The 27,632-nt window shown below is 33.4% G+C and overlaps 2 protein-coding genes across 3 annotated transcripts; one reads left to right on the top strand and one right to left on the bottom strand.

Annotated features, from left to right (window-relative positions):
* Window positions 1–7,614: 7,614 nt before the first annotated feature.
* LOC132166029 (auxin-responsive protein IAA29-like) lies at window positions 7,615–9,253 on the bottom strand. 2 transcript variants are annotated; one of them, XM_059576770.1, is made up of 4 exons: window positions 8,811–9,253; window positions 8,459–8,724; window positions 8,130–8,226; window positions 7,615–7,950 (listed from the first exon to the last, which is right to left on the bottom strand). In XM_059576770.1, exons 1-4 carry the CDS (start codon window positions 9,122–9,124, stop codon window positions 7,896–7,898), a joined length of 732 nt encoding a protein of 243 aa, XP_059432753.1. In that variant the 5' UTR covers window positions 9,125–9,253; the 3' UTR covers window positions 7,615–7,895. The 2 variants fall into 2 exon arrangements, with proteins under 2 accessions (XP_059432753.1, XP_059432754.1); XM_059576771.1 differs by having other exon boundaries at window positions 8,130–8,211.
* A 15,916-nt stretch (window positions 9,254–25,169) lies between these two features.
* Window positions 25,170–27,233, top strand: LOC132166243 (transcription factor MYB82). The gene is made up of 3 exons (XM_059577025.1): window positions 25,170–25,415; window positions 25,524–25,653; window positions 26,529–27,233. Exons 1-3 carry the CDS (start codon window positions 25,286–25,288, stop codon window positions 27,061–27,063), a joined length of 795 nt encoding a protein of 264 aa, XP_059433008.1. The 5' UTR covers window positions 25,170–25,285; the 3' UTR covers window positions 27,064–27,233.
* Window positions 27,234–27,632: the final 399 nt, after the last annotated feature.

Here is a 27,632-nt window from a genome sequence, read left to right as displayed (position 1 = left end):
AGATATTCTACTTCGCAAAAAAAGTAATTGCCACAGTATGCATGGTATGGTGATTGGTTCCAGAAGTAGGCGTCCTTGAACAAAAGTTAGAGGAAGCCAAATGTATTCTTGATTACCTCATACATTAGAAAAAAAAAAAAAAAAAGAAAGAAAGAAATATTCTAAATCCTAATATTATCGTCACTAGGGCAATTTTCATCAGCAATGGTTTTTCGGCTTGAGGGGGCGGAGTGATCGTAGCGTATCTGGGAACTTCGTAGACAGACAATGGGCTGGGGTTCCATCCTTTGACAAGTGCACGCATAATCAACAACAACAACAACAACAACAACAACAAAACATTTTTAATTTGACAAAAAGAAAACTTCTTAAAAAAAGGTTTTATTTCAAAACTATTTTATGAATTTGACTTTTCATTCACAAAATGTCGGATCACTGCTAGAACACTAGCACTGGCACCCACTACAATTCAAATCTTTTAGCTTAATTTTTTTAAAAAAAGAAATTATATTAATATTTTATGTTGTGAGCAAAAATTAATTTTATAGGTTAATATATTGAATTGAAAAATATATATAATACTTTTATTTGTAATTTTTCATTCTCAAATTGCTGGATCAGTGCTATAACACTAGCACCAACACCCACTGCAACTCAAATATATATATATATATATATATATATATATATATATATATATATATATATATATATATATATATGATTTGAATCAAATTGTTTTTCTTGTAGGATCTTGGAAATCAATTATATAGCCGGAGTTCATTTAAAGAGGTCAGAATTAAATTCTAACCTCAAACCTTTAAACAAATTTTTTGGGATGGGTTAAGCTGGTGGGTGTGCAATGTTGGTGAGAGGTGAAGATACACATTTGAAAGACAAACAAAATCTTTCCAAAGTGACCCATTGCTTATGTTAATTAATAATTATGTCCATATCATTGCAGTTGGAGACTTTCTATGATCCAAAACTTTCTGTGATCGTATTGAATCAAATGAAAAATATCTGGCGGAGTGTTAAATAAGTCATTTCATTCATTTGGTTCGCTTGAATTTTACATTTCAAAGAAGAGCTTGAAAATATTGGTAAAAATTCAATTAATGGTAAATTTTTGTGATTTAGGGAAAACATGGAATGATACAATGGCTTAAGGACCAAAAAATAGAACATTTTAGCACTATTGATGTCCTTACCAACACAACGTTCGAATCATTGGTAAAGTTGAAACTACTGTTTAAATGAATTTTTTTGGTCATTCTGAGTTACTTTCTTTGTGGAAAGAGGATAAAATTGTTTAGTTGTTAATGTAATATTCTGTTGTTTTGGTTTTCATGAGCAACTGGAATGTAAGTGAATCAAAACAAAGAACATTATTCAAGGATTTGTTATGAAAAGATAATATATATATATATATATATATATATATATATATATATATTTTTTTTTTTGTCATCTTTGGAATGTAAAATTCAAGCGAACTAAATGAATGAAATGAATTATTTAACACTTTACCGCCGGATATTTTTCATTTGATCCAATACGATCCACAGAAAGTTTTGGATCACAAAAAGTCTTCAACTGTAGTAATATGGACATAATTATTAATTAACATAAACAATGGGTCACTATTGGAAAGATTTTGCTTTTCTTTCAAATGTGTATCTTACCTTCACTGACATTGCACACCCATCTAGTTTAACCCATCCCTTACAATTTGACTTGACCTCTTCAAATGAATTACTAAGCCTAGTGAGAAATTTCAAAGGGGAGGGTATGCCATTGCAATTTAACCTCTCTAACAGAAGAGCCTTGATCAGGGAGTTCTCTTTTCTTAATAAGATCTCGAAATATCTCTAAGATCTCAATACCAAGAATAGGAAAGAGGTCTTCATACCATTTTAACATTCTTATCTCTTGAGTTTGAGTTGAAGTAGAGTTGTTTCTAATTTTTATTCTTAACTTCAACAGTCTCCAATTGCAATGATATGAACATAATCATTAATTAGCAAAAAGCAATAGGTAACTTTTGCAAAGATTTTAATTTTTGTCTTTCAAGTTTTTATCTTAACTCCGCCTCAATATACATTTTCGTCAAATTCTACCATGCCCAAATGTCTACATATTTGATAAGACGAAATAATAACCTCTTCAGGAGAAGTCAATGAATACAACACATTTTTATTGCAAGTTTCATTTTTACTGCAAGTTTTTTTGATAATAAATGTATAACTGTGTTTGATAATAATAAATGTATAACCATGTTTGCAAATCTGTTAAAGATGGAGCTCGCCAAGTGGGGGCGGTTTCGACCATCCACAAATGAATAAATGAGGGTAGCCAAATCATCATTTTGCCGTTTATGAGTGATCGAAACCACCTTTAGCCATTTGGTAGTGGTTTCGGCCACTACCAAACCAATCAAATAGGATGGCCAAAACCACTCGTGACCGTTTGGGGAAGGTTTCGGTTACCCACAAATGGACAAATGAGCGTGGCCAAAACTACCCACCAAATGGATAGGGGGAGACCACCCCTTGGTTGGCGATTAGGGTGGCTACATATATATTTTTTTATTTTTTTTAAATTATATTAAAATGATATTAATGATGTTGTTATACACTTGGTAATTGTTTATTGGTTTGACATGGCGAATCGTTAAATTATTATACGAAAGCATCATTTGCGTTTATTGAATATATACAAGTAATATGTGTGATATGTTTGAAACCGAGGGGTTCGTTAGATTTTGCGTTAAACCACATATACCCGAAATATCTTTAACCTAAATATCAATTATACATGTAAAAGATTATGAAGAAGTTACATTTATCTCCTCAAATTGACACCCTATTCACTATTATTCTACTAAATTTTAAAAAGTAACAAATTACCAAGTATTTTCAACTTATCGCATTCATAGCATTTTCTGTTAATTTAGACAAAAAGTTCATCACGTAACCGACACATGACTCAAATTATCCATTATGCATATAACACTAAGAGTAGTAAAATAAGAAAAAAATACTCGGGTGGTCCACAAGGTTTCATCTTTAATCAAAATTATTTTTAATGTTTAGAAGTTATCAAATTATGGCTTATTAAGGTTTGCAATATTATCAAATAACTCGCTCTTTAATGTTTTTAAGTGGCTATGGGGTGACGAATGTCTAATAAAAAGCAAATACGGTGTCTAGAAAATCCAACCAGGACATGCCACATGCCATTTTCTTTTGCCACATTGCATGAGGATCAATGACAGCCGTTGAAGTCGCCCCCACAGTGGCGCATGGATTCCGGCAAGCGTTTTATGCCAGGAATTATATGGTCCTAGCTGCATGCCTTGGGCTTGGAAAATGGTTTGTTTGGGTTGACTGTTGACTGGTACGATTGAATTTTCAATTTTTAATCATATTTCCTATACTATCCAATTGTTATCATCAATTCTTTTTATCTAATTGTTTGGCTTGGAGAATGGTTTGTTTGGGTTTGACCGTTGACTGATAGGAAAACACTTCTATGAACATTTTTTTTTACATATTTAATAAACATTTTATAACGAAAAAGAAAAATAATTTTGAGAGAACATTTTCAATAATTCATCAAAATTATTAAGTTACTGATAATAGAAGAAAAAAAAAATTACAAATTTATAGAGTAAAAACTTAGTACTTCATACATTCATCATAAACCGGCCACCATTTGTGTTAAAGGATATCAAGCGTGTCAGCGCTCGAGCGCAAGATCAGAGAACTCGAGCGCACTTCCAGAGAGCACTAAAGCATATCAGGCAAACAAGCGATCGAGCGCAAGCAGTAGTCTGTCTAGTTGCTCATAAGATTCAAATTGGCCCAGGAGTAATGTTATAAGTCTTCTTAGAGTCATCTCAAATGTGATGTGGCTTTTAAAATCACCGTTGAATTTGAGATGTGATTAATTGACTTTTGATCTATTAGTGATTTTAAAAGCCACATCACATTTGGGATGACTTTAGGAAGACTTATAGCATTACTCTTGGCCCATATTCACATTTCATATTGTTCTCGAGTTTGAGATTTTATGTAATAATTATACCATATTAATAATAATAATAATAATAATAATAATAATAATAAATTTATGTAATAACCTAGCTAAGGGGTGTACAAGCGGGGCATTTATTAACCGCTAACCGCTAAATAACCGCCTAAAACTACTAATCAGATAATCAAGTAACTAGATAACTGGAAATAACTGCAACCGAATAACCAGATAACTGCCTAGGCTAGTTGTGGTACTTGTTATAGGCATTTAGAAATCCGGTTAATAACTGGGTAACCAGGTTATTATTATTATTACTATTATTACTATACACAAAATTTTTGATAAAATTACTTTAAAACCGTAGGTCCGTAGCCATAGATTCATTGTCATCAACATCCACTTTTGAATTTGTAATGTTGTTTTATGTTTTGGATTTTTAATGTTTTTATGGAAGCCATGTAGGGGAAATTGGTTTTAGATTGATTTTGAATTTGTAATTGTTTTAGATTTGTAAATGTTTTGAATTATGAATTAACATATATAATTTTCGGATCATATTTGAGATATGAGATATGAAATAAATCACAAATAAGTAATGGCCTTAATACTTTAATAGTTTGAGTTAACAATATATTAAGAAATATGAACATTGTTTCTCCTTTGAATTAACAAATTTAAAGTTTTATATTAACAAAACAAATGATGAAGTTATTTATGAAAACTGGTTAATAACCGGTCTTCAATAACTTTATAATCGCCGGTTGGAGCTAGCGGTTGCGGCTATTCAAAATGGAATAACTACCTAAACCAGTTGTGGTTAATTATGAGGAAATAACTGCTACTGCAACTGGTTGTATACCCCTAAATGCTATATATACTTTCACTTTCTTACACCAATATTTTCACATTCATAGGTGGCTTTTAAAACTATCATCACAATAGATCTTTATTAGATTTTAGAGTCTCTTTTATTGGGATGTGGTGCAAAACTTCATTTTATAGCTTTCAATAAAAATTTAACACATTGGGTAAAAATACCAAATAAAATAGAGATGAAAACACTGTATCTTTAATTCAAATCAATACCATGGATTTTTCCATTCATTGTAACCCAACGCTCACCTCCCACCACTGAACCCTCCACCCACCTCTGAACTCCCGACACTAAAGTTTTCAAAACTAACCAAAATGATAGATCCGATGGTTTTGTCGGTGGTTTTGTCAATGTGTATTTTGTTAATTAAGAGAAAAAAAATTATTTGGTATGAACGGTTAAATAGTTTTTGGTATTTTAAGCTTAGGAGTCTCCTTAGTCCTTTCTATTCGAGGGTGTAAAACACTCGATTTACATAATGACCTGATTGAAATTATTCTCCCAATTTAAATTTAATAATGATTTTAAAAAATCATCTATAAGTTTATAAAAATAAATATAAAAATAAGAATATATGTATCATTATCATGCCACCATAACATAGTTTAGATTTGCTATGGCGATGACCGAAGACAATTGCCCAATTTATATTATTAAATTTATGAATTACATTATTGCATTTTTGTGGGGGGCATTGAATTCTCTTATGATCACTGCACCCCACAAAACCTGCAATTTATAGCATCATTTAGGGGCCACACGGCCCACACCACATTTTAGGTTTAAAATTAAGCCTCTTTTAGCTGGTCATTCTAAAACAAACCAATCACTATTTTGATGGAAACTAAACCTTCTCTTCATTTTTAGGGTTTGGCTTATCTCATTCGTATTTTACACTAATGAGTTGTACGTAAGGTTGTTGGGCAATCAATTTACGGCTTAAAACGAATTAGAGTAATGGTAGATTCTTTTGCAGACTTTGAATTTGGTGATTACAACAAGGACGGCAGTTATTAAGGAAGACTTTTACAACTACAGTGAGTTAATTAAACTCACACAAATACTTGTTCTCGCTCTTTTATAGCATGCTTATTATATATATCAAATATGCATGCTTAATATCCACATGAAATATATACTTTCCGAATATTGTAAACTTTGCTTTTAGTGTAAAAAGAAAGTTTGGAAATGAAATGTTGCATCGTGCGAGCATATGATTTGGTATGCTACGTATATATGATAGTCATGGCTTCAGTGACGGAGGAAGGGGGGACCAGGCCCCCGCACAAATGACAAGAAAAAAAAGTTTTTAAGGTAAAAAAAAAAATTTATGGTTAAATTTTTATTTTTATTTTTATTTTTTTGCTAATAGGCCCTTACTAGCTAAATTTTTTAGCCATGGCCCCTGCCCATTTTCGGAGCTGGCTTCATCTCTGCATGGCTTATAACAATTATATGAGAATAACCCTATGGTCCAAAGTTAATTTTTAGGAAAAAAAAAATATATATTCAAGTTTTTGATTTCTTTAATTTTTAAATTTTTAAGTTTTTTATATATTTATATTTTTTTTATTAAGAGTGATTAGAGAAACATGTGAGGGAGTGAGTTGCGAGATACTGTTAAGGATAATGATCAATCATCCTTCACGTATACCATATGGCTAATTCTTGTGAATGATTTTGATAGAAAGTGAACGACAATAACCTAGTACAATTATTGAGTATCGTACACATGTGATTGAAATATTTAAAATTTAAGAATAATTGGGTTGAGGTCTCTTAACAATTTAAATAAAAAAGAAAAAGAAAAAAAAGAGCACTCATTTGTACACATTAAAAGGATTGAAATCTCTAGCAATTAGTTTGAGAGAAAACTTCATTTACTACTTATAATCTTTTATTTTTTTTATAGGAATACTCTTAAACTTTAAAAATGTCATTATGAAATTATCATCTTTATGAAGTTTGCACTTTGCAATGTCAATCACTCCGTCAAAATTCAGGGTTAAATCAAATAGTTTGATAAGTGAAATTTACAATATATCCTTAAGATGTTTATAAAGCTATTAAAAAAAAAAAAATCTTGAATTTAGATGAGGGTATTTTGGAAATTTCACTATTATGTTAAAATTTAAAGTTAAATTTAAACGGAATGGTTGACATTTTTTTTGCAATAAAACATTAGAGATAATAAGTGAAGTTTTCTCTTAATCTAAGTAATTCTACGCAAAAGGAATTACAGACCCACCTATCTTGAGCATATAATCCCTAGGCAGGTTAACATTGAAAAGAAAATGTCCTCATTGGAAGACATTCAAAAATAAAAGAAGTCCTCCTTGATAGACTTCGAAAAGGATTGAAATTCTCTACGATTGACTATTCAAATTGCATGTAATTTAAGCAATTCAATAGAGATAAATGATTGCAAAACCGTCCAAAATACATGCAATTTAAACAGCTCAAAGAGCCTTTGTAACACCTCGATCTCATGTTGAAAAAATAAGTAACTCAATAATTTATAAAGATATTCACGAGTGTTAAGTTTCACATTACTTATGTACTAGATAAACCTAAACTTAATAAGTGATTATAACGAAGTTTTAAATTAATTAGTCATTTTAAAGTAATAGCGTAAATGTCACTACCGTTTTTATCATTGGTTAGTCAAAGTATTCTATGAAAGTTATCAATGCATAAAAGAATAAAGAAGAAATTCCAGCTAATTATTCATTAACAAGAAGGAAAGAAAGAAATTTTAAGCAGATCTAACTATAATTATGTTTTTTTTTTTTTTTTTTTTTTTCCCTCTTACTTTGGGGTAAACGGTTATCCATAGGTTATAGCACTAGCTAGGATGTTCTACTTCTAAATAAACTATATTTACGTAGTCATCCAAAATTCATGTCACAAAATCCATACGAGAGTCTACAGACCCTTTAAATATAGAGCTAAAACGCTGCGGGTTACGATAAGTACTGTTTGCTCATTTACTGCTGCTCTTCAGCAACTTGAGACGTTGCACAGACCCGATGAAAGTCCTGGAAAAGAAAAGAAAAAAAAAAAACCCAGAAATTTCAGGTGTTAATTGAAAGAATTGCATACCCCAAACAGTATCTATGATTTTTTATTTTCCCTTTCCACTTTTAAGTGAAATATTTCCGACAATAATAAAGAAGGAAAATGGTTTGTGTACTGTAACTTTCCTACAATTGCTTACCTCCAAGATACGTCTTCAGTGTACAGCCAGTCTCCTTCCTTGTCTTGGTAAGCGAGCTTGTAGATGTTCGAGTTTTTCTGACCTGTTTCCAACAACCCTTAAAAACAAAACCAAAAACGCACGTGTCAATCCCATGCCTCCTTATTTCACGTAATGCTGACAGTTTTCACTAATTTGATAAGTTAAAAAAGAATTAAATGAATTTCGATTCCGGGATTGATAATTTTTTACAAGATTTTCAATTTAACATGATCTAATATAAAATTAATGAATTAAAAATCAAGAATTTAACATATTTAATTAAATGAATTATAATTAACTATACTTACATTTCTGAAACATGTCAATGAGGGTATCCGTGAGCGTTTGAAAGGAATTATGGAGGGTTAAGTCGATTTTTCTGCCAATTGCAACTCCTTCCATCTTCACCTTGACGTACATGGAGTTTGATCTTCTGCCTCCACAATAAGCATACGCATTCTCCAATAACCTCCGACCACCTTGGTTGTCGTGGCAAACCCTCTTATTATTATTATTCCTCCATGACTTGATCGGCGGCCACCCCACCACACCATCTCGATCCCCATCATCATTTCTACACATATATTTAATTGAATCCCATGATCAAATGAAAATTAAATTAAAAAAAGGAAAAAGAAAAAGAGATGACAGTTAACGTACTTGTTAAAAGCGAATAAAGAGTGATGATTGTTGGGGTCTTTGGGATCGTCTTCCTCGTTGGGACGGTTGTTCCAAAGCAGCAAAGGAAGCGTTCGAGGCACGGCTCTATCTGTGCTACTATTCTCAAAGGCTTGGGAAAAACTACGTTTTTTGTTGTCGTCAATATTGATGTCTTGGTGGCTAGACACGTAGCAATTATTGCCATCGAACCAGAGCCCCGAGACCACGACCTCCTTAGGCTCGTAACCATAGTAATTTAAATCGAAGCCTTTGGTCGGATTGGTCGGAAGAGCAAGACCCAGCTGAAGCTCCATGGCTATAATCCAACAACAACAACAGAACAAGGAGAAGGCAATAATATAATCAGGAGATCGATCAGCAAGAGCAAACTAGAAAGGAGTGTGAAAGCAAAAGGGCGAAGGATCGAGTTAAGCAATGTAGGATTCTTGGTAGTGGGGCTTTTAATATAGAGAGAGAGAGAGGGAGAGAATGGCGGGGCGGGCGGGGCGTGGGACAGGGTGTTGGAAACAAATGGAAAGGGGTCCGTATCAATGCTCCACTTTTGGCCGACCCAGTTGCCCGGATGTTTCCTTTGTTCATTGTTTTCTGAACCTTCCCAACACTACCCTGTTTAAAGCTACCCACGCGCATTAAAGCCACGTGACTTTGCGCACACTATATTGTTCTCCATCCGAATTTTGTTGTCGGTGAATCTCAAATTCAATTGGGATTGAAACACACAGAATTCTATTCCATCGAAATTATGAATGCTTTTGGGAACTGAATGAATCTCATGCTTTGGAACTCAATGTCGGGTATTCGTTGATACCCTTGTGGATGTGAATGGTGACAATTCATGTTCACATGATAAATTTAAATCATGTCTTGATAAATATATAAGATTATAAAATTAATCTTAATTCAACTCATTTAATTAAAAAGGAAATTATATATAAACTCTTTAGATCAATGCGTTTTTTAAAAAAACTTCTTGAGGGTTTTTTTTTTTTTTTTTTTTTTTTGCGGAAATTAAGTCCCTGGGTAACTCGAAACTACTAGAAACTTCCTACTGTCAATTTTTGTTTACTGCCGTAGTCCACTCAAAACTCCTCGTTTTATCTAATTAAAATATTCATTTTTTTATTAATTTAATTAAAAAAATTAAATCTAAAAAAAAATAAAATTGAAGGGTGTTTCAACTCCCCTATGGGGTGAAGTTTGACCACCCCTGGGTGGCTTGCTGTCATTCCCCTGCGGTTTGGGGTACCGGCTGGGCCACCAAACACTCCATGGGGTGGCTCACCTGGCCACCCTTTCACTCCATGGTGGCCGCGGGAGCCACCCCATGGGTGGAAGGGTAGCCTACTCTGCCACCCCAAACCACCCTCGTGGGCGGTAATTTGCCACCCCAGCCAGCGCCACCTCCAACGCATGGGTGGCTCGCCACCCTGACAGGGGTTGGGTGGCCGCTGCAGCCACCCCATGGGTGGTTTGTGGTGACCAGCAGCTGCCTAGTCCACTGCGGGTGGTCAAAGCCACCCCAAGGGTGGGCAAGGGCCACCCCTCCACCTATGGGGTGGCTCGCGGCTTACGGCCACCCCATAGGGGTTGGGGGGTTGGCACCGCCACCCCTGGCCACCCTTCAATTTTTTTTTTTTTTTTTTTTTTAAGATTTAATTTTTTAAATTAAATTAATAAAAAATGAATATTTTAATCAGATAAAATGGGGAGTTTTGAGTGGACTAACGGCAGTTAACAAAAATTGATGGTAGAGAGTTTTTTTAGTAGTTTTAAGTGACCCAAAGACTAAATTTCTAAAAAAAAATATTCAGGAAGTTTTTAAAAAAAGCGCGTTGACCTAAGAAGTTTATATATAATTTCCCTTAATTAAAACGAGTGAGAGCTGCTGTTCGACCTTAACTCACTAATTTTATATTAAATTCATGTCAAAACCATCATTAGATTGATTTTTTATCATAATTTTAAAAGTTATATACAACATAAACTTTGGAGGATAAAAGTAGGACAAAAATTTTATTTATAGTATTATTCTTTAATTAAACCAGTTAGATTGCTCAATTTTCACGTTGTATCAAAAATTACCATTAATCCTGTTACATGTTCAAATTTTAAGCAAACTATTCGCTTGCCATTATGGACTTTGTTTGTAAATAACATATTCAAAATTGAGATTTTTTTTTTGCTTAGCATAGAATCAGAACAATTAATGGAAGAGGGAGAAGTAAAATAAAGGTAAAAGCAAGATTTTGCTGTTGTTGTTGTGCTTTTTTTTTTTGGTTTGCATAGAATGAGAACAATTAATGAAAGAGGGAGAAGTAAAATAAAGGTAAAAGCAAGATTTTTTTTTTTTTTTGGGTTTATTGCAATTTTTTGAAAACTTTGCTCAGACTAGAAAGAAAAAAACAGTTGTATGGTCCCAAAGGGATAGTTCAATCGGTTATGGACCACGTCTCGTGCAGCGAAGGTCACTAGTTCGAATCTTTCTCCTTCCTTTATGTGAACATATCAAAAAAGAGAAAAAAAACAGCGGTTGTATAGAAAAATAAAAATCTAAGGAAGTGTTTAGTTAGTAGAGCGTTGTCTTCACGCTCCCAACAGAAGCGCGAAACTGCAGTGCCCTTTCTTTCTGTCTCACTGCGGGCCCATTAAATTAATTGAAAGAAAGCATCTCTAGGGTCTACACTCTAGACTCTAGATTTCCGTTTCCTTTTCCCGGTCGGTTATTGGCTTGATAGTCAAACCGATGGAACCGGGTGGGTCCGGCCCACTCAACTTCTTTTGTTGAACATGCCCTCGTCTTACCAAAAACGCTACACATTTGAAGATTTTTAAATGCACATTTTTTTTAACAGAATAGTAAAAGATATTATTAAATTTTGAATTTAACAACAAATTTTATTTACATATAAAAGAAAATGCACTTAAAAGTGCGAGAGTAGAAATTGTTTACGCGCTTTTCTTTATTTGGCTCGTGAGGCCTGTCTTTTCCAAGCATAGGATACGTGTTATGATTAAAGAACACCCTTTAGATAAAGATGAACGATTTTGTACCATCATTATGGTAAAATGTTATTAGCACGTGGATTAAGGATAAAAAAAATGATTGTTTAAGAGAGAGAAAAAAGAAAAGCTAGAAAACTAGATACACATGTTCCCTTGCTTTGTTCTGGTTTTGTTTGATGGGTTGGTCGCAATGACAGAAATACAAAAATAGTTGTTGTATGGTCCCTCTTGCACATACGCAATAAAACACAGTTCCAACAAATCAACTTTGCCCCCCGGAAATTCAACCAAATCCCACTCTCTGTTCGTGTCAGAAGGCTTGAAGATTGTTGAAAGAAACCCACGCGGATTTCACGTCATCCCCGGCAAGCCCACGAGCCCCCCCCCAACCTCTCCTCCCCCTCCCACCTGCAGCGCTGAACCCGCGCCAGACAGTATACGGTGATTGCCACCCACCACACCTATACGATTCGATTACTCCCTCTCCAGCCATTGCTCGTCATGAATGTGATTACTCCCTCTAGTCTACACCCCCCCCTACGGTCTATAATATAGAGCAAGGACCACAGCCACGTGCGCCCAAGAATTTGGGCTCCCCAAGTTTCAAAAGGTGGAAGAATTTAAGGTTGAAATCTCGTCCACATGCGTCGACCAAAGATGGGTGGTGGTTCTTGTGTTGAGCTGGTTTCAACAGTGTAGATTGTGGAGGAGAGGTTCTCTCATGAATAGGGCATTTCAACCGTTGCCTTTCAATTGTGTCTCCTAGTTGGGTCCACCAAGATATTTTTCATATTCCGTAAGGACCAGGCAAAAAAAAAAAAAAAAAACATACACTTGGACATTTATCCCATAGCATACCTAAGGAATCAGATTACTCATAAACGGCCAAAGGGAGTATATGACAAATTCTTCTCTTCTTATCGGTCTTACTTTTGGAACAAGTGACGGTTTAACATGTTGAAATTAGTGGTTCATATTTTTTTAAGTATAGAGAGTAATACTGAAATACTAGTGGTTTGCCGAATAGACAAAACGAAAATTTTCAAAATACGTTCGTACAATTAGGGTTTTCTTATATACTAGTGGTTGTATATATTGTAAAACCTTGAATCATTAATAGTAAAATATAGTCACTCTCATGTAGATGTAGACACATTGCCGAACCATGTAAATCTGTATCTCGACTTTCTCTTCGATTTCATATTATTCATTATTGTTGTGCATAGTAACAACATAACATGTTATTAGAGATAGGTTATGAGTTTATATTCTGACTTCACAATTCATCGTAATTTTAATTAAATATTTCACTAGTTGGGCATCACCTAATAAACATAATTAATATCTTTTATTAGCTTAAACTATTAGGACAAACAGTGATTTACTCGGTTCTAACTAATTATCCATTAAGAAATTAACAATTTTGATGATTTTGAAGTGTTTTTTTTTTTTTTTTTTTGACAAAATTTAGCTACAAACCGCCAGTCTAATAAAATGACATGTTTATAAAACATATGAGAAACACATATTTTCTTATTAATGCTATTAAAAATGCTATATATAACAAATTTGAAAATGCTGTGGTCTCATTGTCGGTGTAGGGCTTTTGATCATATAAATCGAAAGTAGAAGCCAGAAGGATACAGAAGTCCCTTCAATTTTTTTTTTGAATTGACTGCAAATGTCACTCGATCGTTTTAGCTTGATTCTCCCCCAAACACAGCTTTCTAGTTGTTTGGTTTAATTGGAGTGCACGTGGCGTGGGTGAGTGGAGACCACATGGAATGGTATTCTGTCTCGTGTCCATGGTACTAATACTATGGTCGGATCACCACAAGTTCCAAGCTCCTTTTTTTTTTTTTTTAAATTTGTATATATATTTAGTTAATATGAGGTAAAAATTAGGTTTAACAGTTTTATTCAGCTTAGGTAAAACATATTTTTTTCGCTATAATGGTTAGTAATTTTTGGGTAATTACTGTAGCAAAATGTTTATTTATTTTATTCATTCTCAACAACACTTTGCACATACTACAATTGTTTATGAATCTTAGAAAAGAGAATTCTCATTATACATGAATTTGCACATGCTATAGTTGATAATAACTAAATATTATGGGTCATTTTTAGTCTCCAAGAGATGCTTCAAAATAAAAACTTTGTGCTACATAAAACGTCTACGTATAAAGTGTTACTATAACAAATTGAAGTAATTTTTTATTCTTTTCTTTCTTCGTTTCCTCTCCCTTTTCTCTCTCTTTTCTTCTTTTTAATAAAAATAATATTTAAAGTTCAAATTTGTATTAAAAATGAGTAGTTAAAATCGAAAAATATGTATTTTGAATAACTAAAATAGCCAGTACTACTGAAAATGCTCTTATGAAATTTTTGCAGGTGTACTATATTTTATAGAGGAATGCTTCTCTTCATTCCCAAGACCATCTGCTCACCATCTCATGTGAGTGCATCTTGACTTTTTCAAAATAATAATAATAATAATAAAATAAAATTAAGACACATAGATGGTGAGTAGATGGTGCAGAGAATGCAAAGGAGCATATCTCTATTTTATAAGTTTAACCCTCTGGCACCACATGACATGTCTATGACATATTTTGGATCACTTGACACTTGTTATCAAAAGATAGCATAACACATCACATCAAATGATAGATACACAAAGGTGTCCTTCTTCTGATTATCTGAAAAAATCTCCACGGCAGACAGCATTCTTGTGGCTATAGGATGAGCTCACAAGGGTCATTCAGAACAAGTCAACCTGCACCACTCATGATTTAAGAAGTGCAGAGATGGCCCAAGGAGTAAAACATAAATAGTTTACAAAAATGAAAATAAATGGAATGAAGTCTTGAAATATTTTATAGCAAAAATATTGGCTTTATTCTCAACAGTCTGCTCTATGATTTAATCTTCCACTTATGTGATTTTGTATTGCAAGCAAATGATGTTTCTCCATCCAAAGGTATTTATGATACCTGTGATTCAAATTTTCATTCAATTTAATATTTTGTTATATAATTCTACTTATATTTTGTGTTTACTTTCTGAAGTTGTGAGACCTACAATTTTCACTCGTAAACTCTGTTTACAGGCATCGATACTCATGTCTTTGTACAACTTTAATTAGTCAATGTATAGCGAACGCTAAGGAGTAGATGCCAACAATTTCCTTGGAGCAACATTGTTCATTTCTTAGGTGCTCAGAGATTTTGTTATTGAAGATACAATGTAGCATCAATAATTATTCTCTATGGACCCTAGATTACTTTCAACATAGTATTGCAACTATGTATTTTGAGCCCCTTGCCTTCTGTAGTACTGTCTAACATGACAAAATCTGTATATAAGAAAGTTTTAATCTCCTGCTTTGTTATGTTGCCTTGAGACTAAGTTCGCGTTTCCCTTATTCTCAAAACGAGGCACGCCAATTAGAAAATATGAGTATTGGCAATAATATAATAAAAAATAATATTTAAAAAAAGCTAAAAGAAGAATAAAAAATTTGTCGAAGTGTGAAGTGTGAAGTGTGTAGTGAAAATATATATATATATATATATATATCAAAAGAGATGTTGGTCTTCTAAATAAATTCCCATAATCTCTTTAATTAGCTTACCCAAAAGCCTAAATAAAAAGATGATTTTTTTTTTTTTTAATCAAATAAGGAAAAGTGAGAAATGGAGAATTACAACAGGATACAAAACAAAAAGGGTAGATGACTCAAACAACAGTCCAAAACTAACCAAAAAACAATGTAGATACAATCAAAACGAAACCAAGTAACAAGGTAACAAAAAAGAGGATTTTATTTTTCCAACCAACCTATTCTACACGGTATATGTGGTACCCATAATTATGAACATCCTGAACATCTTAGCCAGGACTGGGAGCAACTAATTTTGTACCTAGTGTTTTTAAATAACTTCGAACTCCGTTCAGACCAATGAATCTATACATATATATAGCTTGTACCCAGTGTTTTTAAATAATTTCGAACTCCTTTCAGACCAATGGATCTATACATATATATCAGACCAATGGATCTACACATATATATAGCTTGTACCTAGTGTTTTTAAATAATTTCGAACTCCTTTCAGACCAATGGATCTATACATATATATGGATCCGGCTTACATGCTGTTATTTTAATAACATCATGTATGCTGTAGTTGAATCAACGGTCAAGATTTAATTTTAAAGTTGACTTACTTTTATAAGTATTTAATAGGAGAGAGAAAATGAAAAGAGATTTTGAGAAATTTAATCTTGACCGTTGATTAAACTACAGCATACATGCTGTTATTAAAATAACAGCATGTAAGCCAAATCCCATATATATAGTTTGTACCCAGTGTTTTTAAATAATTTCGAACTCCTTTCGGACCAATGGATCTATACATATATATAGCATGTAAGCCTCTCCCCTATACATATATATAGCACCAACCTCTCCCTTGAATCATAACTTCCCCATTTATTTAGGGGCCTATAGCTGCAATAGACTGCAGTCCATCACACATAGCCATAGGTAATAGGGCTCAATCAATCAAAATCAACTCAAACTACGAAAAATTAGTGGTTGGGCTTACTTTCATTATGGACCCAGACAGTCGAGCCATTAAAACGTATGCCAGTTTCTGTCGTACATGCTTATCCTCTCTACCTACGTCGTTTTATTCACCATTAATTTCCTAAATTGGCAATGAGGAGCCCTATCCTATCTCTTCCACCACCTTCTTCACCCTTCACTCCCAAGTCCCAATCCCAGCTGTGATAATTTCGTATAGGGAGGACGGAATTCATTTCTGGGGCCAATGAGGAAAGACAGAAATTTCCACTAAATCGGTTATCTTCCTATCCATGTAAAATAATGCTAGAAGACGTAAGCATTTAAAAGGTATATTAAATTTAGTCTAAATTAATAAATTGCTATTAACGAGGTTAATAATTTAATGTGTATTTCAAATGTTTATAAATGCTTAGTACTATTTTACGTAGGTTGAAAGATATTTTATCCCGACCAGTTTGAAAAAAAATTTTGTCCAGTGAGAAATTAAGCATAATGGGACCATGTCGACCGACAGCTTGGGCATGTCTCCATCTCCATTTTTAAGTTTGTTTGATCTAAGAATTTGTGGAAAAAATAAAAAGCAAGTTAAATTTGAGATTCAAATAGGCCAAAAAATGGCCCACTCTGTGGGCTAGGCTAAGCCCGACCAATGACAGTCGGATCGGATTTTGTTGGTACATGACAATATGGTTGTCTGGTTGGTGAACAAAATAAGGAGATAGGTTTAAAATTATGTGCTTCACCTTCCTAGTACTGTATTTCATTTACAAGTCTATTTATAATACAAAGCTAACATATTCAAATTAAATGAAAAAAATAAAAAAAAAACTCTATAAGGAAAATAAATCTTGGAAAATTGGAAATGCTATGTGATTGACTAGCTAGGGTCAGATTTGGAAAGCCTTGATTGAGTCGACATTAATGTTGAGGTATCGAACACAAAGCTCCTTGTGCACAACTTTCTCTTTGACAAAATGGTAATCAACTTCAAGATGCTTCATTTTGACATGAAAGATTGGGCTGGAGCAAAGAGAAATGGATCGATCGATGATGTTGTCATATTGAATCACTAGTGGGGGTTGAGGAAGAAAGATGTACGCACATAGATGCTTTAATAAGAAGCGAAGACAACTTAGCTTTGGTGCTGGAGCGTGACAGTGTGGCATGTTTTTTTTAGCATTCTAGAAAATGGAACAAAAGTTGAAGTAAATAAAATAACTACTACTAAAATGTTGATCAACCGAAGTGGATCAAGTTAAAAGAGAATACCTCGAGTGATAGTGCTCTTGAGAGATCGAAGAATGTGCTTAACTGTTGTCCAGTGTGAGGAATGCGATTAACAAACCAGATTAGCAACAAAGCTTAGATCAATTTTGTTCTTTCATTTAAATTCCACGTTCTTTGGTTAGATCAATTCAGTTTGATCATATAACTTTCGTCATTGAAAATGTATGATAATGGTTTGGATTGAAAAAAAAAAAGAAAAAGGTGCTTTAATGTGATATAAATGTTAGAAGTGTTTTTTTTTTTTTTTTTTAATGGAGTTCACATTTGAAAAACATTTTGTACTTGCCTCCTTTGAAATCATAATGAGTTATAATTATAGTGGTCCTCATCCTCTTTTTTAGTTATAATAAATCCTATTCAAATCCTTGATGACTCCTTTGAAATCATTGAAGATACTTTTTAGGACTTTAATTGGACCTTAAGGAGTTTCTGCCTCTATTTATTTTCTATTATTCTGTTTTTTTTTTTTAATGTACTTAGCATTAATGTGAAAAAAAAAAGCCATAAAGATGTTAAGGCGAGAAACACTTGTTAAGCCCACAAGGTTGTCTACTTGTCTTTAAAGGGCATTTTGTAACGTCTTTGCATGCAGGCATTATGGGTTCGATTGATAAATAATTTTGTTTTGGTTTTGGTTTAATACTGTAGCAAAAAGTGATTGATGTGAAAAAAAAGTAAGAATATTTTTTTTTTAAAAAGTGAAAAAGTAAGAATGTTTGGTATGGAAAAATGAAAAAAGTTTATTTTGTTGTGATTTTTTTTATTTGAATAATAAAAAAAAAAATATTGATGTGATGTAAAAAATAAGAGAATATTAAAAAAATAAAAAAAAGTGAGATGAATAGTGTAGAGCCAAAATCAAGCAAAATCGATTATCAAACGGAGCCTATGAGAGCGCGCAGTTGATTAATCAAAGTTATAAAGGCAACAAGAGTCGACTTAATGAGTCTCAAAAAATAACTTCCTATGCCTTGGCAATTCGATCTGCTGTTTGTCTGAGATTAACTTTAAATTTCATGTAACTTCCTACCTTGTCCCTTTCACGGTAATATATATGCATATATTAATTTAATAAGGATTTTGCATCATTTGTCTTTTGAGTACTTTTGACCAATATCTTTTTCTTTTCTTTTTTCCTTCTTCCCATTGGAAGCCTACTACGAGTTTCATAAAGGAAGCTTTCTGGGGTTTTTTCCATTTTGAAATGAAAGATGATAATTTCTCTTACCATGAATTAATTTACGTACACTACTGAGAGATCATTTAAAAAATGTATTAATAAAACAAATAATGATCACTGCATGTTCAGGAAACATCCAGTGACCTTCCTTGGAACCATGTTAGTGTTGATTCAAAGAAAAAAACAGAAAGTAAAGATAAAAGACAATATGTATGTGCTTTTCCTTTTTTCTCCTTTTGTGATAGGAACAACATCATTAATCGAAGAGGAAATGAATTATTTTCGAGAAGCAAAGAAGGGTTTTAGATAAGCATAAGCTAGCAAAGACTGATCAGTTGGCCAAAACACGACAAGTTTGTAGTGAGGAGGTGGGGTTTAATGTGGAGAATGATTGAAGGAGGGGGTTGCTTTCACTTTTGCAGAAGAAAGAAAGAAAGAAAGAAAGAAGAAAGAAAGATTCATTTGATTTGTAGGTGAACAAAGAAAAGATAGAAATCATTGTGGAAACGGTGGGAAAGTGAATGAATCCCCGGCCGGCCCCCATGGCCAGCATGCCAGCTTGAAAGTGACTCAAATTCTACCCTTCGTAATGCGTGCGTAATTGTGTAACATCACCTCCTTTAACTCTTTTGAATTTCAATTAAAAAAAAAAAAATTATAGAATATATCAGAATAGGAAATACTACAGTTGATTAATAATTTCTCAATTATTTTGATTAATAACATATATTTTGGAGGAAACCGTGCTTAATTAATTATAATAGGATTTTTCCAATTTGAAAGTAAAAAATTAATAATTAATTTACTCTTTATAATGAAAATGAAATCATGCTTCAATATTCTTACCTCACTTGTACAAAGAATCTTAAAGGTTCGTTTGGTTTACGATTTCAAAAAGTGTGATTTTAAAAAACATAGTTAAGCGTTTGGTAAACTCGCAATTTGACCTTTAAAATCGTAGTTTAGCCTTTAAAAATTGTGTGTTTTTAAAAAAAGCACCTCCTTATATACCTGCGATTTGAAAATACAGAAAAATTTACATTTTCAAATTATAATTTTTTAAAAACGCAATTCTAAATAATTCAATTTTTTGTGATTTGGTTTAAAATCGCATTTTTTGTCTAACGCACCCTTAATGAGTAATAACATGTTATAATAATTCCGTATTTATAATCTGATTTTAAAAAAAATAGTAAATATAAAATAAATTATTAATTTCATTCAATAAGATAATGAAATTAATGAGTCACTCTTATATAAAAAAACTCAGTTCGAAGATTCTTGCTCAGCAAGTACAATGTCATGAACACACGAAGAGACATCTTCCATCTAGATTTGTTCTATAGATTGACCGAGAGCGAACTTTGCGAGATGATGTCCTAATTCTATATAATTATGTTTCTTTTGCATACGTTTTGGCTAATAATAATGAGCTAGTGAGTTTGCCTTTTTCATTTTTTTTGTTAGAACACCTTCATTGATTGACAAAGTTGTATCTTTTACCCAAGATGGAGACAATACAAGGGTCTTGGGTTTAATCTTTATTGTGTTTGCGACTCTTTAAGTCATGCACACCTCTTGTTCGATAGAGCAAGAGAATATTGCTTTTTGAAAAGCTAAAATGAAGAAGCTTTTGTTGAAGATCTTCAGCAAAGTTATCTAAAGGGTTAAATACCAGTTTGGTTCTATTGGTACTATGAGTAATGTTACACTTATTTTCACTTATTCACACGCATTTCTTCATATCCATAAGTAGCTTTTAAAACTACAATTGGATATGAGATAAATCTTTATACGAAAAGATTGCTACAGTTACTTCCATACCATTTTTCAACACCCATAGGTGAATTTTAAAATTACGTAAAAATTCATTCCATATCCAATGGTGATTGTAAAAACTACCTATAGGTGTAAAAAAATGGGTTCGAAAAGCCACTTCATTTGTTAATATGAGTTGATTTATACTATAAAAATAAGCCAAAGAGGAAAACATTTTTACTACCGGCCACCACCTTGAGCTGCAATTTCCTTTTCAATACTACTTAAATCAAGCTCATTGAATGACACAAGCAAACAAACAAACTATAAGTTAAAAATATATTGATTTACAAATAAAATGGGTTGGAAATTTCCAATTGTAAAACAAAATACTCATCCTCCAATGAATTATTCTTCCCATCCCATGGGTTGTTCTTATATATTGTCCCAACCAAAAAACAAAAAAACAAAGTGTAAGAGTCGCAGCCCATTCGAGCCGCCCAGCCCAGCCCAAATAGGCACGTTTTTTCATCATCTGCAAAGGGAAATCCAGTTGTCGAGGAATTAAACAAAAAAGTATACGGCTTGTGCAGAGCACACAAAAACTTGTCATTTTCATGGCCTGAATCTAAAGCCTCCTTTTATGAGGTGGTGGAGAACTTTACAATGCGATAATGACTGGAAAGGCAAAAAGGAAGAAGAGAATAATTAGCACTAGTCCTGCCAAATTTTAAGGATCAAATATTCCTAAAAATTCAAAATATATATATATGGGATTCACTTGGTACCTTTTTCTTTGTACAAACTACAAACACACACACACACACACGATATTAAGTAGTTTGAATATGATTCTTTTGTTGTTTAACACCTTTGTCTGTCCCCCAGTAGATTTGAAGCTCACCCCAGTTCTACTCATTTCTGTCGGCAGCGACTTCTATCTTTTTCCTGTTCCATTCTTCTCTTTCTCTCTCATCATATATATATATATATATATATATATATATATATGCCTCACAATCAGTTGGCTTACTCATATTAATAATACACAGTGAAAATGCTTTGTATGAGGATTAAAAGAAGCAGCTGCAGCAGCCACACATCAGCAAATTAACAGCTCTAAGATTTTTATTTTTGTTGATTTTTTTATTTTTTTTTTCTCCTTCAAGATCTGCTACTTGTTAAGCTTATAGTTAAAGATAATATTTGATCATATATAGAACAAAATCACTTAGAAAAATGGCTTAGAGCCTTGTTGAGGCTAGTTCGATCTGATGGTTAAGTCAATTGGAAACTAATTAAGAAAGAATTCTTCGTTTTTTGAGAGGAAGAGTTTTAGAATTAGTGTCTTGCAAATGAGTTAATGAAGTGCTTAGGTACCTTCACTTTTGATCCATGTTCCCTCTTGTTGAAGGTCATCCCTTCTTCGTACGACTTTGTCTCGTGTCGTTTGTTGTACATTGAGGTTTGAACTATTTTAAATAACGAGAGTGATCGAGTACTTTACAACCTAGTGTAATTCTTTTGTAGGTCCTGAAATGACGATGTTTGGCTGATCTTGGCCTAGGCTAGTCGACATTCAAAATAAATTGTTTGGCCGAACCCGGGAAGATAAAATCCAGGCGTATCAATATTTAAACTTACAATATGGAAATTTTGGAAAAAAAAAAAAAAAGAGACTAATTAATGAAGTATTGCTTGTAAATTTTATTTTATTTTTGTCAAAGAAAATTAGTAGCAATTTTATTTAAAAAAATTTTGGTTTCAAAGTGTCATCATTCCATTTTCTTATACCTTTATTCACTAAAATTAAAGATGATATGAGATGGTGACATATCAGGGAACCAAATTTTTTTAAAAAAAACTTAGAGAAATCAAACATTTATATATAATTCTCTCTTGTGGTTAATTATGGGGGCAGCTGGGTGGCAGTGAGTGATCAGTCACATGCATTTCCCCACAGTGGTGAAACAGCAAGTAGATTTTGGTGAACCTGATCAGCCCCATTACTGACAGCCCTCCACAATGATAAGGACGATGATATGTCTTTCTTTTGTCTGGCCAGCTGGATAAGGAGACAAATTTGCTGAATCCAAGTCGTGAAAAGGGAGAAATTATGGCCTCATCAAAAAGCAAAAATCCCAAAATCTACATTGAACTGACACCAAAGAGATTCCCATTTTACTTGGATTTTTCATATCTATCAGATGTGTCCTTTTAAAAAAAAAAAAAAAAAAATTGCTGAGCTGAAGAGAAATGTCTGTTTCTGTAGCTGAAGGGACCTGTCATTCTCTCACAACTATCCAAATCGAGCAGCAATGATTTATACCGACCGGCAAGCAGTAGTACATGCAAAAGTGAAGAAAATAAACAGATAGTGCATAATGCATGCCATGTGGTGGGAATTAAAAAAACTTTCCTTTCATCATAATTACTGTATTATATATATATATATATATATATATATAACAAGCAAGTAGTCATCTTGGACCTACTAATTGAAAGTAAGCCTCAGTGGTTTTAGTATATTATCTTTGCTTATTATTATTATTATTATTATTATTATGGGTTTTGTTGCAGGGAGGCTCTTTGATTAACTTGATCTATTGTGCTACCTGGCAGCTTTCCATGCATGCTCATTGAAGCACATTGTGGGGGTGAACATGACGAGAGAAATGTAGCTGTAGCTATCTACCCCCAAGAACCTGATCAACTGATAAACTATGGAGGCTTATTTGAGAGCCTATTAAATTCTGTTGGATTAGGTGAAAAGATGGGATTGAGGTTGAGGTCCTACAATTCATTCAATTCAAAGTGTTGCCAGCATAGCTCCAAGGATCAATCCAAACCGTTCATTCAAAATGAACAACCTAAAATAAGTCACATTTGTAATAATAATAAAAAATTTAATAGGTAGTAGGCCAATACTCTCTGAGAGAGTGACCGGTAATTTATTTTCTAAATAAGTTGTTAAGGGCCTAGGGATAAGTCGACCACTCCTAAGGAATGGCCAACCACCCTCTCAACGTTGAGGGTGTGATCGGCCACCCCTTGAGAGTATGGTTTGTTACCCTAAGAATACAGTGTGTGGTGTGACCATTTTTTTTTCTTTCTTTGAAGACTAACTTGACTCAATCTAAGCCATTCAATTTAAGTGAATGATCGAGATACTTGAAATTACACGTCCTTATAATTTTTTTTCATAAATTCAAACAGATCATTTTAAACCTACTGTATTAGTCTTTAATCTTTAGAGAATTGCATGACCCCATTACTTAGAGATGAGGCTACCTAGCAAGGTCAAATATATATGACATATATATAGGTCTTAAACCTAGGGGGTTTTTTTTTAAAGACTTTTAATAAACCCTTTTATTGAGATGGTGCGTCTGCCAGAAAAGCTTCAGTAGCTCGAGTACCTTAGTGTAGCAATAAAAGAAGAGAATCAAAAAGTAAAAAGAATGCTTTTTATTACCATTTACAACACTGGGTGGCAGCACTAGTGCAGCAAAGACGAGAGAAACCCACACGCGCGGCGCCTGAGGCTTTTTCCACAAGTGCTTACACTCTTGCGGCTCAAAAAGGAAACTGATAAGTGCCAATTAATACTCCAACATCCTTTCTAACCCAACAGTAATGATACAGATTTGGTGTTATATATATATATATATATATCATCAGCTCATGCTTTTACTTTTTGATTGCAAGATTTTACTTAACATTATTAACTCTTTAACCTAATTAGCTTAATGTCATTGTCATGCATGGAAGCTACTTTATATTCACAATTTTAACTTAGCTACAATTAGTTCTAACCAGTGGGCTGATCTCTCTCTCTCTCTCTCTCTCTCTCTATATATATATATATATGGAGGATTAATGCTTTTTTGTGTTGGGAGTCGGAAACTACGTAAGTAAATAAATAAATAAATATAGTCTTTTTATGTGTGGGCGCGTGCGTTTATGTAAAATAAAAGCAGATAAGTCTTAAACTTAATTTCATACTAAATCATAAGTTATATATAATTGTATACAAAAGCTATATATATATATATACAAAAGTCATCTTTAAAAAAAACTTTTATTTCCTTTGAATTATAGTTGACGACAGTCTTTCATAGAATAAAATTTATTATCTCTGTGGCAAAATCTTTAGCAATTTCTTTCTCAATCTTTAACAATTTCTCTAAAAAGCTACATCTAGGAGGGTGAAAAAAAATCATTATTGCCATGGCCTGCATATACTATAGAAAATTATAATTTTGTAAGGATTTAAAAATTTTTTGGAGTTAGCCAAGGGCGCTCCAAAGCTTAGGGTAGGCCCAACCCATTTATGAGAAAAAAGAAAAATACATAAGAGGGAGAGAATGTGTGTTGAAAGTGGAATGCAGATTTGCTTTTACAAGGGAATAATTCCAAGGAAAGCAAAAGAGGAAGCAGAAGGGGGCCCTCAGATCAATCCTCTAGCACTATAATTGTGTACAATGTAATTCCATGCACGAGTTGCAGTGAGCTTCCAATATTCACACCATTTTTCCTATATAACCCTTTCACACTGACTCACTCTTTTTTACAGCACAACCAAATTAAGCCAAGTGAAATAGTGAGAGAGAGAGAGAGAGCGAGAGAGTCATGGAAGTTAAAAGAGTGAGAACACAGCAGCCAAAGAAGAATTTGTGGAAGCCAGAGGAGGATTTGATTTTGAAAAATTATGTGGAAGCTCATGGTGAAGGCAACTGGGCTACTGTCTCTGAGAGATCAGGTAAAACTACTCCTTTTCTCTCCACCACTTCCCCTTGTAATTTATACATGAATTTTGCATCAATATATCTAACTCTCTCTCTCTCTCTCTCTCTCTCTATTTACATAGGTTTGAAGAGGGGTGGGAAGAGTTGCAGGCTTAGATGGAAGAATTACCTGAGACCTAACATTAAACGTGGGGAGATGTCAAAAGAGGAAGAAGACCTAATCATTCGAATGCATAAGCTTCTTGGAAACAGGTAGTTGTCATTATTAGCTTACTTAGCCTACAAAAACCTCCTCCAAATTGGTTGGAAATCCTTCTTATGTTGGTTATTAAACTTGGTTATTTAAGAAATTTATATCTAGTTCATTTCAATGATTCTAGAGATCTTGTGTCTTTGGTGTTCTTATAGGTTACTAGGTTGAAAAGTCTGTTTTGTTTTTTTAGTCATGTGGGAATTATCATGCATATGAATTACTTGGGATTTACTTTTCATGTAGAAATATGCGATGTAATTAAATTAATGGATAAATTGAATATTGGCCGGAAGCTAGAAGCATCCATTTACCATATAATTAAATATCAATGAATTCTAGTCACTATTCCTTGAGTGAGTAGAATACAAAATTTTTTTGATGTGTTTGATCCATCCACCTCTCCACTTATCTTTTTTAGAATATTGAGTACTGTTCTTGGCGAGTACAAATAAAGAGACCAATCCCCCCAAAAAAACAGCAACAAAAACTATTGGCAAGTACAAATAAAGACGCATGTTTTTGATTGTCACAAAGCTTTCCATTTTAATCCCCATAATAGAAACAAAAACTAATTGAAGTACAAATATTACTGCATTTATCCCATTGACCAATAATATTATGCTTTTAGTCTCTTTTAAAATAGATAGATTGTCATTTTATGATCATAATTTAAAGTTTGTGCATTTAAAGATGTACATAATATAACAGTATTTAAATTTTTTAAAAGACGTATCAACATTGATAACATTGATATCATGTATATCGTTAAATATACAAACTTTAAATGATCATGATCATGAAATTAAAATGGATAGATTCTTATTGAATGAAATCTTATCGCCCGTATCATTTTTTTTTTTCTTTTTTCATGCAGGTGGTCATTGATTGCTGGTCGGCTTCCTGGTCGAACGGACAATGAAGTGAAGAACTACTGGAATACCCATTTGAACAAGAAATGCCTTTTAGGCAAAAGAAAAGCCATGGACTCAAGCCACCACCATCACGAGGAAAAGGAGGGGAACATTAAGAAGAAGAAAAAATTGTGTCAGGCTGAGGCGAATGGAAGCCCAAATATGACAATCAGCCCCACAAAACAATGTTTGGATGGGAGGAAAGTAGATGAGAAAGAGAAGGAGAGCACAACTTCAAACCCTTGGAAGGATGAGAGAAACAGCTTCAACTGCAGCAGTATCGACTTGGAGTACCCAATAATGGGAGGAAACAATAATGCAGCTTTGGTGTTTGATGATGAGCCTCTGATAGCTTACTTGGATTCTTTTGTCCTGTTTGAAGCATTTGGATGGGAAGGAGAGGAGGCGTATGCAGAGATGCAATCGGTGATAGAGACTAGAGTGAGTAGTGCAGACAGGACCCACGTAACAAAAGAGAATCTCCATACTTTGTGGTAGTACTAGTAGTAGTGAGTGCCAGGAGTTGTAGCACTACAACTACAATAGTCGCTGTGCCATGTGCTTTTCCCTGCACTACAGGTACTGTTGAAGGTGCACTAGTACTACTGGCAGTATCACATATTGTATGCATGTTAATTGTAATGCCCCAAATATATGTTCTTTTCAAACACCTCTCTTTCTCTCTCTCTCTCTCTCTCTCTTCCCAAACAATAGTAGTGATAAGATTTTTTTTTTTTGTTTTTTTTTAATATTTGAGTAAGAACAAGTACAAATAAATAGCACATTTACAAAATATAGAACATTAAAGAGTTCAAAATATAAAGACCGAAAAATAAATAAATAAATAAATAAATCTTGTCGGTAAAGCTGATTGTAGCGGCCTATGGTGTACACGGGTCATGGGAATTTCGCGATGTCTCAAGCATGCGAGGCACATGGAATTGCCATATATGCAGTTTTCAAAGATCTAGCTCTCTTTCCCCCTTGCTAGAGAAGGGTGATAAGGGTGCCTATAAAGTCAGTGCAAAACAAGGATAAATCACACAACCTCCCATATAAATTTTGAG

The sequence above is a fragment of the Corylus avellana genome, chromosome ca11 (genome assembly GCF_901000735.1).
Source record: "Corylus avellana chromosome ca11, CavTom2PMs-1.0".
Classification (NCBI taxonomy): domain Eukaryota; kingdom Viridiplantae; phylum Streptophyta; class Magnoliopsida; order Fagales; family Betulaceae; genus Corylus; species Corylus avellana.
Note: the sequence above shows the minus strand (reverse complement) of the source record. Positions and strands in the feature narration are given on the sequence as shown.